This window comes from Necator americanus, chromosome III (genome assembly GCF_031761385.1).
Source record: "Necator americanus strain Aroian chromosome III, whole genome shotgun sequence".
Taxonomy (NCBI): Eukaryota; Metazoa; Nematoda; class Chromadorea; order Rhabditida; family Ancylostomatidae; genus Necator; species Necator americanus.
In genome coordinates, this window is record NC_087373.1 from 10245092 (window position 1) to 10258021 (window position 12930).

Sequence of the window (12930 nt, forward strand, 5' to 3'; positions counted from 1 at the left end):
TACAATACAGTTTTCTAGATTAAGTATTAACATTTGTGAATGCTTACGTCATGATTTCTTACCATTTTATTTGGTTGTAGTTTCTTGAACTTTATCATAGTTAATTGTTTGTAACTTTAGTTAGTTTGTTTTTTGCTCTCGTGGCGTTATAAATATCACATTTTCTTGAGTTCACAAATGGGTGAAGTCTTGGCTGTTGGTTTCGCTGTGGTTCGGCTCCACAATCTACCTCTTGAAGATTTTTGTCCTATCTGACTACTTTTTGAGCAATGTTTTCCAGAACTGAGTTTGTTTATGCACAGTGGCGTCAGTTTCCAGTCCGACAGAGTTATTTCTCAAAATGTCGGAAACATGGGAAGGTATGATTAATTCAATGTTAGCTTCACTTTTCTGTTCCGATTACTCTTTGCTGATTAGAATATCATTTGAGCTTTGCGTAAACGTGCACGGTCTGCCGAGAACAGTATTGATGTCAAGTTGGTGTCTCTCAACAAGCTGAACTCACATTCAGGTTTGAAGCTTGTCTTCTTGTTTTTTGTTTTTCTTTATTTCGACGATGAAATCAACATAGTTAGGACTAACAGAACATCAGATTAGATTAAATATGTGCCGTTTTGTACCATAACGTTTGCCCATTTTGATGGCAATTTCATAATTCACCAATTGAAGAGGCTCTCGTCTTTATCGGCAAAGTGACCACCTCGTTTTCACAACCCTCTCTTGAGGTCACTTCTGTACCTCAGGAAAATTTTCCAAACTCTTGAAAAGGCGATAGTTGGTTGGTGCCAAGTCTGGACTATGGCGCGGGTGCGGTAGAACCCCATCCAACCACTCGGAGCTTCTGATGCGTCGTTAAAGAAGTAATATTTTTTGACCTTCTTTGTTATTCCAGATCTTCGTTTTTGCACAATTCTTGACTTCTTGGTGTTTTTTTTTTTGCTTCAGTCGTCTTCAAATATCGGGGAAGCTCATTTTATCATGTACAAACACCATTTTGTATTTGGTGTGGTGCAACGGTATGAAGTTTCGCAACGTCTGCAACGGTGGTTCAAAACCGCCTCACACCAACCAAGCTTAAGGTTTTCATTCTTTCGGGTATAGCTGCGATAGTCGGAGCTGGTGCTTCGACATTCTTCACTTTTGGACAGTTGACGAAAGACCCTCTTCACTTTCGGACGGTTGGCGAAGGGACTCCTTTCACTTTTCGACGGTTGAGCATCACTCATCACTTGAGCTGCACCTCACGAGCGAGACTCCTTTCATCTGAGGAGGGTCCGGCTCCTCCCTATTGCAGCTTTGCTCTCAGGATCAATAAATTAGTAGAGGACTAGTTATAGAGCATAAGTACAGAAACAATATATCATTGTGTAGTGTGCTTACGCGTTCGTTACTCTTTATGTTTGCATATTGAAGTCGAACGGGTTGGCAGATCTCAGAAGGATTGCTTGACGCCAAGCACTTGGCCTTTTGAACGGCTTGATCGCTTCCCTCTTTTCGTATTTTCCCACGTTTAGGCTCGGCTAAAATCGTATCGTATTGATATTTTTGCCAAATTCATTTTATCACCATTTCGTATTTCGAACTGTTGTTTGATCTTATATTCTTGTCAAAACAATTACTTTTTCCAAATCAATAAATTTGCCAAAATAAACTAAGATATGATATCTTTTTTTTTTTGTGCAGCTTCTAATCTGAATCATGTTCAGGTCGATTAGACAGTGATGAAAAGTCAGTATCGGCACGGCAAGCTCTCTTTGAGACACTGACACAGGAAATTGAAGGACTGTTGACAAAGCTCACTCACGTGAACGATGAGGTGTGCAGTTTTGCGAAACTTTTCCCCGCATCATGTCGTGTTCAACTGAGTTTTTGATTGTGGTTGATTAGATGTTTTTAGTTTGACGTGTATGAGACTTCCTCCTTGTGATTACAGATGAACGATGTTGTTGGAGCACAAGGTTCAGCAGGATGGGCGATGAATCCTGCAGTACAGCACACACTTCGAAGACATCGCGAAATTCTTCGAGATTATGGCACTGAATTTCGCCGAGCTCGAGATAATGTTCAGCAACAGCTTCAGAGGTTCGCATTACACCTACGGTTTCACCAGTTCATGTCGAACCAACTATTTTTCAAAATAAGTGCCAAAGTATAATTTGTTTTAGAGAATTTTTGCTTGCTGGTGGTATGAGTAGCTCCAGTCAAGAAGGCTCCTGTCTTAATAATCGTGTGAAAGGATCCGATTTATATTTGAAGGAAAACGAGCATATCAGCAGCTGCGACAGGCTGATTGATGAACAAATGAGGCGAGTTTTTGCCAACATCGTTCTACATCCTTTTGTAAAGAACATTTAAAAAATTGCATGTGCCGTTAGTACCACTTTAATGATTTTGTAACTGAAATCTGGCCCTACTTATCCAACGCCAGTGTTGGCGAGGAACGCGCAAATTGAAAACTAAGATTACCTACGGAGCGCTGAGACTACTCGACTCTTAAGTTTGTAGATGTGCAAGGATGTAATTCTATGTTCCAATCCGAGAATTACTCTACTTGTTGATTTAACGATTCGGAAGGTATATTTCCTGCGGTGAGCTTTATCTTAGCATACATTAGGATCGAAATTGGGTTGCTATACGTAGCTGAAATTAGAAAAAAAACTTGTTATCTGCATCAACAGGTTAATTGAAAGAGATTTCCGAACTTCATTTGTCCACGAGGGATCCCAACACTCAATATTCTGGTGTGCTGCCTTCAAAAACCATGAAATCTCAACAAAATAAATTTCACATTCGAATACCGTGAAGATTTTCCTACCTTGAACTCTGGGACTGTAGAAGACGTTCTGTTGCAGCATTGCGATGGCAACGAAAGAAAATCTGCAACGTCAAAGTATGAGTCTTCGAGGAATTGGGAAGAAAATGGACACTTTGGCCAGTAAGTTTATTTTGATAGTTATACCTGTTATTCTTCTCTTGTGAAGCTCCGTCTTTATTCTCTTTCTTCCCCGTTTTGTCGTGAATTTCGCTTATTAAGAGAAGTATCCAATGATCAACAATGTGATGCAGAAGATTCAGTACAAGAAGCGAAAAGATGCTATTATCTTAGCGAGTGTGATTACTTGCTGCTTAATATTTGTTTTTTTCTATCTGAAGAACTAGGTAGAAGAGCAGTTGTTCTCGGAAATGTTTATATGGTACGACTTCGTATGAGGAATGATGGAAACCATCTTTTGCTGCTTGTAAATTTGAGGTCATTTTGTGTGCTGCCTTATTGTGCATGACGATTGTTTATTTAAATATTAGATATCAATGCACTTCTCGAAAGAAATGCTCTATACTCAGAAGTTTTGTTGCTACTCTCTTTGCTGTGATCATTTATGTTTGGGGACTTAATGTTTTACGTAGAGGGTCAGAAGAACCTTAGGTTCCTACATTATTTGTCGGTAACGGTGTTATTTGGTTTCTAACGGGAGCTAACTCCATTTGTATTATATCGATTGTTAAGAATTACAGCATGTAATCTTCGCGTGAAAATGGTTTCGGTTATCTTTTTTTTCTTGTTATCTGTGATATCTTTTTGCCTATGGTGTCGTTAACTACGGCAGATTTCATCCGATCTGCTATTAATCGTGTTGAATTTGTACGAAAGGCTTGATGAGTATTCTGATGAAGGATAAAGTTTTCTTCAATGTTTTGTATTGTGTATTATATGGCACGGGTGGTTGACCTCAAATTTTTGACTTTGTGGGTTTGAAGCATTTCTCTCAAAACGGTAGCATTGAGACTAAGTGGCGAACATATTGACAGATGATTCTGCGGCCTATTATATGTCCATCAGTGCTGAACTCTGACCTTGGTAACCTCGCAGGTGAATGCAAGAAACTCCTCGCTGCTGGTGAGTTTAATCGAACGTCTTTCTTTTTCTGGAGAAAGTCGTAGTTAGTCTAGTTTGGCTTCTTCACATGTTCAATTGAATGTTTCTATTAACTAACCTCCCAATTATTGAGGGGCCGATTGGTTGCATCTGGATGTGATGGATGGCCACTTTGTTCCAAATTTATCATTTGGACACCCAGTAGTTGAGTCGTTGAGGAAAAGCCTTGGTCCTGAGCCTTTTTTCGACGTGCACCTCATGGTTTGTTATAACATGATTATTTATTTTAAGATTATTGTCATTTGTTCGACTTGTCATATGTGCCTGTGGAAAAGTGAAAGTGCTTATGTATTCCACTTCTTACTTTCTGGCATCGTTCGTTTTCTTCCAACATAGACATATCCAGCATGGATACTAATTTTCTTCACGAAACACTTTTCTACTAGGTGTCAGATCCGGGACGTTGGGTTTCAAACATGGCAGCTGCAGGAGCAAGTCAGTACACATTCCACTGGGAGGCTGCTCATGAGAAAGGAGGAGATGCTGAGGTGTCGAGTGTTATTGATAAGGTAAGGCATCAGTCTTTTAGATCGTTTTTTTTTCATTCTTACGTGGTTCACCTTTTCCTACTCGTTTCCTTCATGAACATTCTCTATGAATCATTTTAACCAAGAAGAAGTCACAAGTAGTGCATGGCAAAGTATGCAGTGAAAGTAAAGGTATCGTTGTCCACGAATGTGTTATTTCACTGAATTGTTTGCTTCCTAATGTTGCGTGCGATTTTTTTCTTAGCGGAACTCAACAATTGTGTAGTAGAATCCAAGAGTGTCCTTCGTTGCTTTTTTGTCGAATTAGAACTATCGTCATAGCAGTGGGATTCCTTTGTGTTTCAGTGTTGTTTCTCCCGTTACCACTGAGTAGTGGCTACTTTTTTTTGTTTTGTTCTAGCTTGTGTAGTTGTTCTATGCCTCAGCAAAGGCTACAAAACTGTAACTGTATGAGTATAAACGTATGAACTATATAAGTATAAGAGTATGAACGTATAATCCGTTAGCTAGATTAGTTGAACAGATGCAAACTTGTCTTTTCTGTTTCTTGGAGCGCGATAAAATCATGAGAACCTACGTTTTGGCACTGCTTGCCATAAATACCCTCATCTCACAGCCATATGAAGTAGTTTTCAGCGTCTGATTAGAAAAATTGATGGTCTTGATTGATTTTTGCTAAGTTAGTCTAAGGTTTGCGAGACGATTAATTTTTTAGGTTGAGACTAACCCAAATGTTAAAAGGACGGTTCAACTCGCTGGTTTGCTATCTGGTTTAATCCGATTTCGATATTAAGAATTCTCCGTTGTACCGTTAATACCACTGAGATTTATCGGATCAACCATATCCCCATGTGAAACATCTGTCAGTAACCAGTTTCAAACAGTAGGAGATATTCTCCTAAACGAAGCTGCCTTTATTGCAGTTTAAATTGTGGATATAAGCCAAGCTACACAATTTCACCTTAATCAGAGAAATGTATACAGTATGCAAAAAAATTATCCAAAGTGGCGATCTTTCTAGAGCCATGCATTGATGTAAAATTTTAGCAGGTTATATGACTTCAAATTTACTATGAAGTCACGCACTTGACTGAATTTTGTATGGGATGTTGGACAGTACCTTTGCTGCTTGTGTAAATGTGTATTGGAGTTTGTTATCCATACCTTATGTTGGGTTTCACTGGGGTACCCTCATGAAAAAAGCTTGAACTCACATTTAGATTCATCAAGCTAACATGAAGGTCGGTTTCGCCATCAAGCCGAAGACACCAGTGGATAAAGTTTTGCAGTGAGTGCAAAGAATTAAGTTTCTGCTTTCTAATCGCCACATATTGCTAAGTCGTCCAACTGTAGCTATTTCCAAATGTATTATGTAATCAAATTCCTTTTGTAACATACTTGGCGACAGTAACAATGCTCCTCTCTTCACTGGAAACAAAAATCCTTTTCAGGTTCGCCAACAAAGTCGACATGGTACTGATTATGACTGTCGAACCAGGTTTTGGAGGGCAGAAGTTCATGGGGGACATGATGGATAAAGTATGTCGTTGCGAAGTTGTTAAGATGAAGAAGATGTCCTTTTTGCTGATTCATGCTTAGTTCAACTTCTTAAACATGCGGTATCATAAGATGTTGCAGGTTCGTACTCTTAGAAAGGCATATCCTGGCCTCAACATCCAAGTAGATGGCGGAATTTCTCCTGGTAATATCCAGGTGAGCGTCGTTTAACAGCTTGAGATTTGTTCTTTGAAGAAAGAGATGGTTTATTATTGAATTTCCACTTGATTAGTTGTTATGGTTCAACGTGTTGCAACAATTTCCAACATACCGCGAAACGCTTCATCCTTTGGACACCGTTTAAAGTTCCTCATGACGAAAGAAAGGAAAAATTATGCAGTTATGTAGTTTAAAGGCAGCGTACCACGAATCCGAGGTGGTGCGGATTTCAGGTGGAGTATTCGTATACGAGATAGTAGATTATGGGGTGATTCCGTCCATTTCTTCCTAATTGCCATAAAAAACGGCCCGGAAGACACGGCTTCGAGCGTTCCGGCACGCTATTTTCTACAAGAAGTTCGATTGGAGCGCGCCAGCCTTATGCATTCGCCGCATTTTTCAGGCCGTTTTTTTATCGGCAATCAGGAAGAAATGGACGGAATCACCCCCATCTCCATAATCTACTGTCCCGTATACGAATACTCCACCTGAAATCCGTACCACCTCAGATTCGTGGGGTGATACTTTGAGTTACCCTTACAAGAAAACCGCCATCGAACAAGAGGAGGATATTTGTTACTTGTTTTCACCAGATAACGTTGAGGTGAACATTAAATAGAGAAATATTGATGTGAATTTTCTAAATCAAATTTGGTTTTTTAATTAGCATTCATGTTTTCTTTCTTTTTGCTGAGTTCTTTTTGTTTTCTTCCAAAAGTTTTAAACAAGCATTCTTAACTAAATGCTCGTTTTGAGATGACGAGAATAGCAGTGTTTTACCTAGGAGTTTGTTTTTCTACTTGTGTTTTAAAAATGTTAAGATGTTTTTGTTTTAAAAATATTAAGCCGGTATTTGACTGTCTCTCTGACCAGATTTTGGGTAAAATGTTTTCTTTTCTTTTCAAAAAGAAAAGGGATCGTTTCTGTGAGATTTGCTAAGTTCATTTGCTATTTGTTTGATTGAGTTGAACAGACTAATGCCAAATTGTCACGACCCTTTTTCATTTTTGAAACCATAACTGGCTGATGTTTTTCCTTCAAAATTTCATTTCAGGTTCTATCTTCGCTCCTTTACTACTTTCTGATTGATCTAAGATTAATCTTTCTTTTTTACATGCTTTCTTTAGCCTTACAACGAGGAAAATCCCTGCACTCTTAGCATTTTCTTAGATGAAGTGGACTGTCTGACAACAAAAGCGCACCGACGGTCTTTTAAAGCACGTCTTTATAGATCCCAGCTGAAGCGGGTGCAAATGTGATCGTCTCTGGAACGGGTGTCATAAAGGCGCCTAGTCAGAAGACAGCGATAAGCCAGATGCGGGAAGCCGTTCAAACTGCAATTGGCAAAGGTTTCCAATAACCAACAACGCACAGGCACTTCGAAAGCGATTCCGATTTTCGAACATTCCGCCGAATTAGATCCTCTCATTTTTGTTCACAAAATGAGTCGCAAGAGAAAACTAGGAAGATTTTTGCTTTTTTTTTGGATGATTCGTTGTTCTGTTTTTTTTTTTCTCTTGAAGGTTGTGTGATGTCACTTAAATGTCCGCCTGTAACCTCATCGAGTGTTCTGACTCGTGTTCTATTCCTTCAGCAGATTTCCGGTGTGATTTTAAAGGCTAGGAAATGAAAATTAGTTCTTCATATGTTTCTCTTTTTGCATTCTTTGCGTTATATCAGTGTTACTTAGAAATCCGGAAAGAGCAGCAGAAGCCAAGTTTCCTGTAGTAGCGGAATCGGAGTCGATCAGGCACTTATAGGTATTTGCAGATAAATGCCAAAAGGCAATCATAGCTTATAAAAAGGATAGGAATCTGGGAATGTATAGTTGTTTTATCTCTCACGTGCAAAGTTTTAATGTGTCCTTTGATCCAAGTTTTTCAAGTTAATTTCGCGCACTACAAAACAAACAATTCATGGGAATTGAGTCTTTACAAGTCCGAGGATAATTTCCAGCTAAATGTTCTTTTCTGCGTTTTTTTTTTTTCTTTTCGCAAGACGAATTTATAAGAAGAAGATGACAGAGCACAAGGTGTAGGCTATGACAAAAAGTCACCAGTCTTAAACTTCAGGAACGAAGTGGTTTAGGGATTTGATTTGTCACCAGGTATGTTTAGCTGAGTTTCAGTTTTCGAACAGGGCGTTACTGAAGTTACCTAGTAAACTACTGGACAACTTAATGGGTATTATTGTGAAAAACTAACATATTTCATTCGTTGATTTCATTTGTTCAAAAGTAGATGTTGAGTTATCTTCTTAACTTTTAAATGAGTAATAATTACCGAAAACAGTAAAATGCTAGTACAAATACATTATTCATACAAATTAAAGAAAAAAGATCGTGTTCACCGTGAAATTGAGGTGTGGTTGGGTTGGAGCAGGCACGTAATTGTAATTTCAATTGATTTCAGCTATATCTATAGTTTTTAGTTCATGTTAAAGACAGAAACAAGAGTCAAAGTCACACCTCTTACTTTTTCCGTTTACTAGTGTCATCCTCTTAACATTCTGCTTTTTTCTCAAGAAATTCTAATGATTCGTTGTAGAGCAATGTTTTTTTTGAAGATTCAGCACACCCGACGACGCTGGTCGTTATGAGATCGTTTCTCTGGGGGTTCTCTGGAGATTCTCTCATGTTTCCGCTGATGGTCTATTAATCACACATTGACAAAAAGCAGAGAAAAAAAAAGAAAATGAAAAAAAAGCAAATCGAGGCTATTCTAAATATTCTAAATGATTTCAAGAGACAACACAAATAAAACAACAATCAAAAATACCAGTAATAAATCACAAAGTAGACAATATCAATAAGATCGAGGTAGATGTTGCAAATAGATCACGAAGTAGTTGCAAAATGATGATTGGGGGCCAGCATTCTTTTTTCTTCTATTTTTTCTTCTTTTCTATTTTCATTTTATTTTTACCTGTTCTATTCTATTCTTTTTTCGTTCCATCTCATAATTTTCAAGTCTTTCAAGCATACAAAATAGGAGGGAAGGGGATTTGAACTAGTTCTCAGAGCATTCATCAACTTCTTTTGACCTCTATGTTTGGCAAGGATTGATCGTTCTGATCTTCACATGCTGATCCACAACTCCTTATCGGTGCCGCGACCTGATGACATTCATACGCATGTGAAGTGGAGGATGCGATCGTTCGCTCGCGCGACGTGATGCCGGATGCTTTGATGTCGCGCCGGCGTCCTTTGATGATGCCGCCGCCGGTCGGCGTCTCCACCATTTCCGTGCACACTCAGCGGCTGCTTGTCCTCACGGCTGTGAAATTGTTGTAGGTGTCAGTGTATAGGTGTTTTGCTGCCATAATTCTTCCGCTCCATCGTGTTTTTCATCAATTCATCCCCGGACGCTTCACAAGACGTCATTTCTCCATTTCTCACATCGTTTCAACTAGTTTTCCTGGGAGACAAGTGATTAGCGCCAACTTTACAAACATTTCCAATGTTGTTATCCGCGAAAAACTTCCATTCGGTGCGAGTTCGCTCCAACCGTTTAATGTTCAAAGCTGTGGAACGCAATGTTTTTGTTGGTCATTGTTCGACTGGGGTTATGAGCGATGGTTTAGCTGGCGACGACTAGGCAAAAAAAGGTGAACGAAAATTGCAATTACGTGTGAAAAATGACGGTAGCGATGAGGATCTCTAGCGGCCGACGCACATTCACCGACAAAGCACAGCTGGTGTCTGTCTCTGTGTGTGTGGCTTAATGGTGTTCAACGTGATTTCTAACAGCGTTCCGATTCCGATGTCATGGACTGTTTTTTTTTTCGGAGTGGGGTCCTCCTGGTAGCTGAATTCTAATTTTTATTATTCTCTTGCAACTTATTTACTCCGAAATGCATGAGTTCGCCCATTCCTTACTTCCCGTTTCGTCAACATATTCACCTATTTTTTCATTTGTTCCATTTGTTTACGTAGTCGTGCATCCTACTGGAATGATTCGATCATTCACTCGACCAATTTCTTACTAAGTGAATCCTTCTGTCAGCTTGTAAATTTATCCATTGAGTATTTGCTCGTTGAGTCACTTGTCCTAACATCCAACTCATTCGTAAATGAATGGGTAGCGTCCGATGTGTTCAACCCGGCGTCCGCGACGCATCGCCCACAACGCGCATGCTCTCTCTGCACCGCGCTGCACCCGATTGAAAACATTCGGCGCTGACCATATCGTAGGTTAATCATCTGCTGTTTGATTAGTTAATTAATCAAGCAGCGGACGATGCGTAACTAACAATACCACACATATCGTACTGTCTCTAGTTTTCCGCTAGTCATATCTGGTTAACGGTATAGACGGGTCAAAACGCCATCGCGAACTACAGTGATGGATGGTGCTGGCTAGAGTTCCCACTCGATCCTGACCACTGTTCTTCACCGCACCGCTACGAGCGCAGCCCCTTACGCAACTGCACCGTGCTTCATGTCGTTTTGACCCGACTGTATGTATTAAAGGCACAATCTGAGGTGGTACGGATTTCAGGTGGAGTATTTATGTCATTATGGTATGTCTTATACGGGATAGTAGATTATGGAAAGGGGGTGATTCCGTCCATTTCTTCCTATTTACCGCAAAAAACGGTCCGGAAGATGCGGCGCGTGCACAAGGCTGGCGCGCTCCAATCGAGCTCGTTGTAGGAAATAGCGCAACGAAGTGCTCGAAGTCGTATCTTCCGGGCCGTTTTTTACGGTAATTAGGAAAAAATGGACGGAATCACTCTTCTCTCCATAATCTACGATCCCGTATACGAATACTCGACCTGAAATTCGTACCACCTCAGATTCGATCCCCAGTAAAGGCGTGAAGTAAACCAAGTATAAATGTGGAAGAAATCTTGGTTATGGCGCTAGTTACACTTACAAAAGACCACTCCTCATTATTTATTAGCAGTGCAGCATAGATGCTACTTCACGTGTGAACACCGGGTAAAACCGGCTTGCGAATGTTTTCAAACAACCAGCTGACTATGCCGATGAAATTCTACCATTTCTCAACTTTCGACAGCGCCTATACTTTCAGAAAAGCATTTTGGAAATGTTGGGAACATGGCGATCTAGATACTGACTATGAATCAGTAATGTAGGAATAATTGACGTTAGTCACCGGTTGGGAAACACCTATGACAGCTCTTGATGGCGAAATTACCACATTCTTCAAAGCAATTTCTTCGCGAAGGACATGCTCGGATTTAGCCGAAGGTGACATTTAACCCACTTTCACATCGAAATCCTCGGTATGATTCCAAGAAATTAGAAGGATTTGTGAGATCATTCATCTTCATCTCTTTTTTTCCGTGTTGCTGCTGCTGGAATTTTCTCTTAAAGGGATCATCCCACGAATCTGGAGGGCGATTCCATTCATTTCTTCCTAATTCCCGCAGAAAACGGCCCGGAAGATACGGCTTCGAGCGTTCCGGCGCACTATTTTCCACAGGGAGTTCGATTGGAGCGCGCCAGCCCTGTGCGGCGCTGCATCTTTCGGGCCGTTTTTACGGCAATTAGAAAGGAATGGATGGAAACACACCCCTCTCCCTAATCTACGATCCCGTATACGAATACTCCACCCGAAATCCGTACCACTTCAGATTCGTGGGGTGATGCTTTTAAAGGGCACTGACAAAAAGGGTACCGTTACCATTGAAAAGTCGAGAAATAGCGCTATGAAGAGATTTAAATGTTAAATTTAATAATAAATAAATAAACTTACTGAAGTAGTACACAAAAATGCAGACCCGAGAAGAAACCAAACATAGATTTCTAATTCACAACGGAAACGTTTGTTGCCTCGTTGTTCTGTGTAAGTTCCGGAGAATGTTCCGAAAAGTCCCTTCAATTCAAACTCGAGGGTTAGAAGGAAATTCCCCATGGGACCACAATTTCTGGTTTCATATCGGCTCCTTTAAAATGTTTCAGAGACTGGCGAATGAACCGACGATAAGAGTTCACGAGAAAAAAAAGTTACTTTAAACGAATTATAAACTGGTAAAGATCTTCGAAGAGAAAATAATGGGACCAAAAGTGATTCAGATTCTCATCATCGAGAATAAAAAAGAGGACAAAAGAAGCAAAATTGTTGAATTGTCCTGTAACATTGAGAGAGGTTGTTCAAAAAAGTGAAATCTACAAAATCAGAAACAGAAAACGAAGCTTATGATATGACTATTGAGTCCGGCGTAATTTGCACGCAAACGTGAGCATTGGGAAATAGAAACCATTTCGCTTTAGGACCCAAAATTTCACTTTCAATCGTTACCGAACGTACTCTGAAATTTAGAAATGGTAACGAGCTTCGTATGGTGTCGTTTTTTTTTCGTTTTTCAGTCTTTTTCATCGTTATATGTCTTCTCTCTGAGTCATATTTCGTTATACTTTCTCTCTCTCTCTCTTTGCCTATCATTCCATATTTTCCATATTTCATTGTCCTTTTGTCCACATTGACTGATAGATTGTGATTGCACGTAAGACTCACAGAAAAATGTCGTCTTCATATCCTTCTTTGATAATTTCCACTTTTTTCTTTTATTGAAGCGTTACTATCCTGCAAATCCTGATGTTTTCGTTGCGCAGTACATTTCCACGTTATCGACCGCCGTCTAAGATTTTGAAAATTTCTCACAGCACATTTGCGCGAACATCATAGAACGCTAAAAATCTTGTGTGCAGTAATGTAAACTAAAGCAGAAGCAGATGAACTCACGTAACCTTTCCTCTCAGTTTTTTCTTTTCTTTTCTATCCTGACGATCTCCTCACAGCAACTTCCACGGTGTTCTTTCAC

General features: G+C 39.8%; 1 protein-coding gene across 3 annotated transcripts; it reads left to right on the plus strand.

Annotated features, from left to right (window-relative positions):
* Positions 1–340: 340 nt before the first annotated feature.
* On the plus strand, positions 341–7498 carry RB195_009165 (uncharacterized protein; the record flags this gene model as incomplete). 3 transcript variants are annotated; one of them, XM_064196024.1, is made up of 14 exons in its annotated part: positions 341–359; positions 431–511; positions 1707–1816; positions 1934–2082; positions 2166–2306; positions 2853–2935; positions 3035–3111; positions 3808–3895; positions 4008–4135; positions 4321–4443; positions 5643–5710; positions 5874–5961; positions 6061–6135; positions 7370–7498. In XM_064196024.1, the coding sequence occupies 14 exons, from the start codon at positions 341–343 to the stop codon at positions 7496–7498; spliced, it is 1359 nt and encodes a 452-aa protein (XP_064047167.1). The 3 variants fall into 3 exon arrangements, with proteins under 3 accessions (XP_064047167.1, XP_064047168.1, XP_064047169.1); XM_064196022.1 differs by lacking the exons at positions 3808–3895; positions 4008–4135; positions 4321–4443; ... (2 more) ...; positions 6061–6135; positions 7370–7498 and having other exon boundaries at positions 3035–3159; XM_064196023.1 differs by lacking the exons at positions 341–359; positions 431–511; positions 1707–1816; ... (2 more) ...; positions 2853–2935; positions 3035–3111.
* Between the last annotated feature and the right edge of the window lie 5432 nt (positions 7499–12930).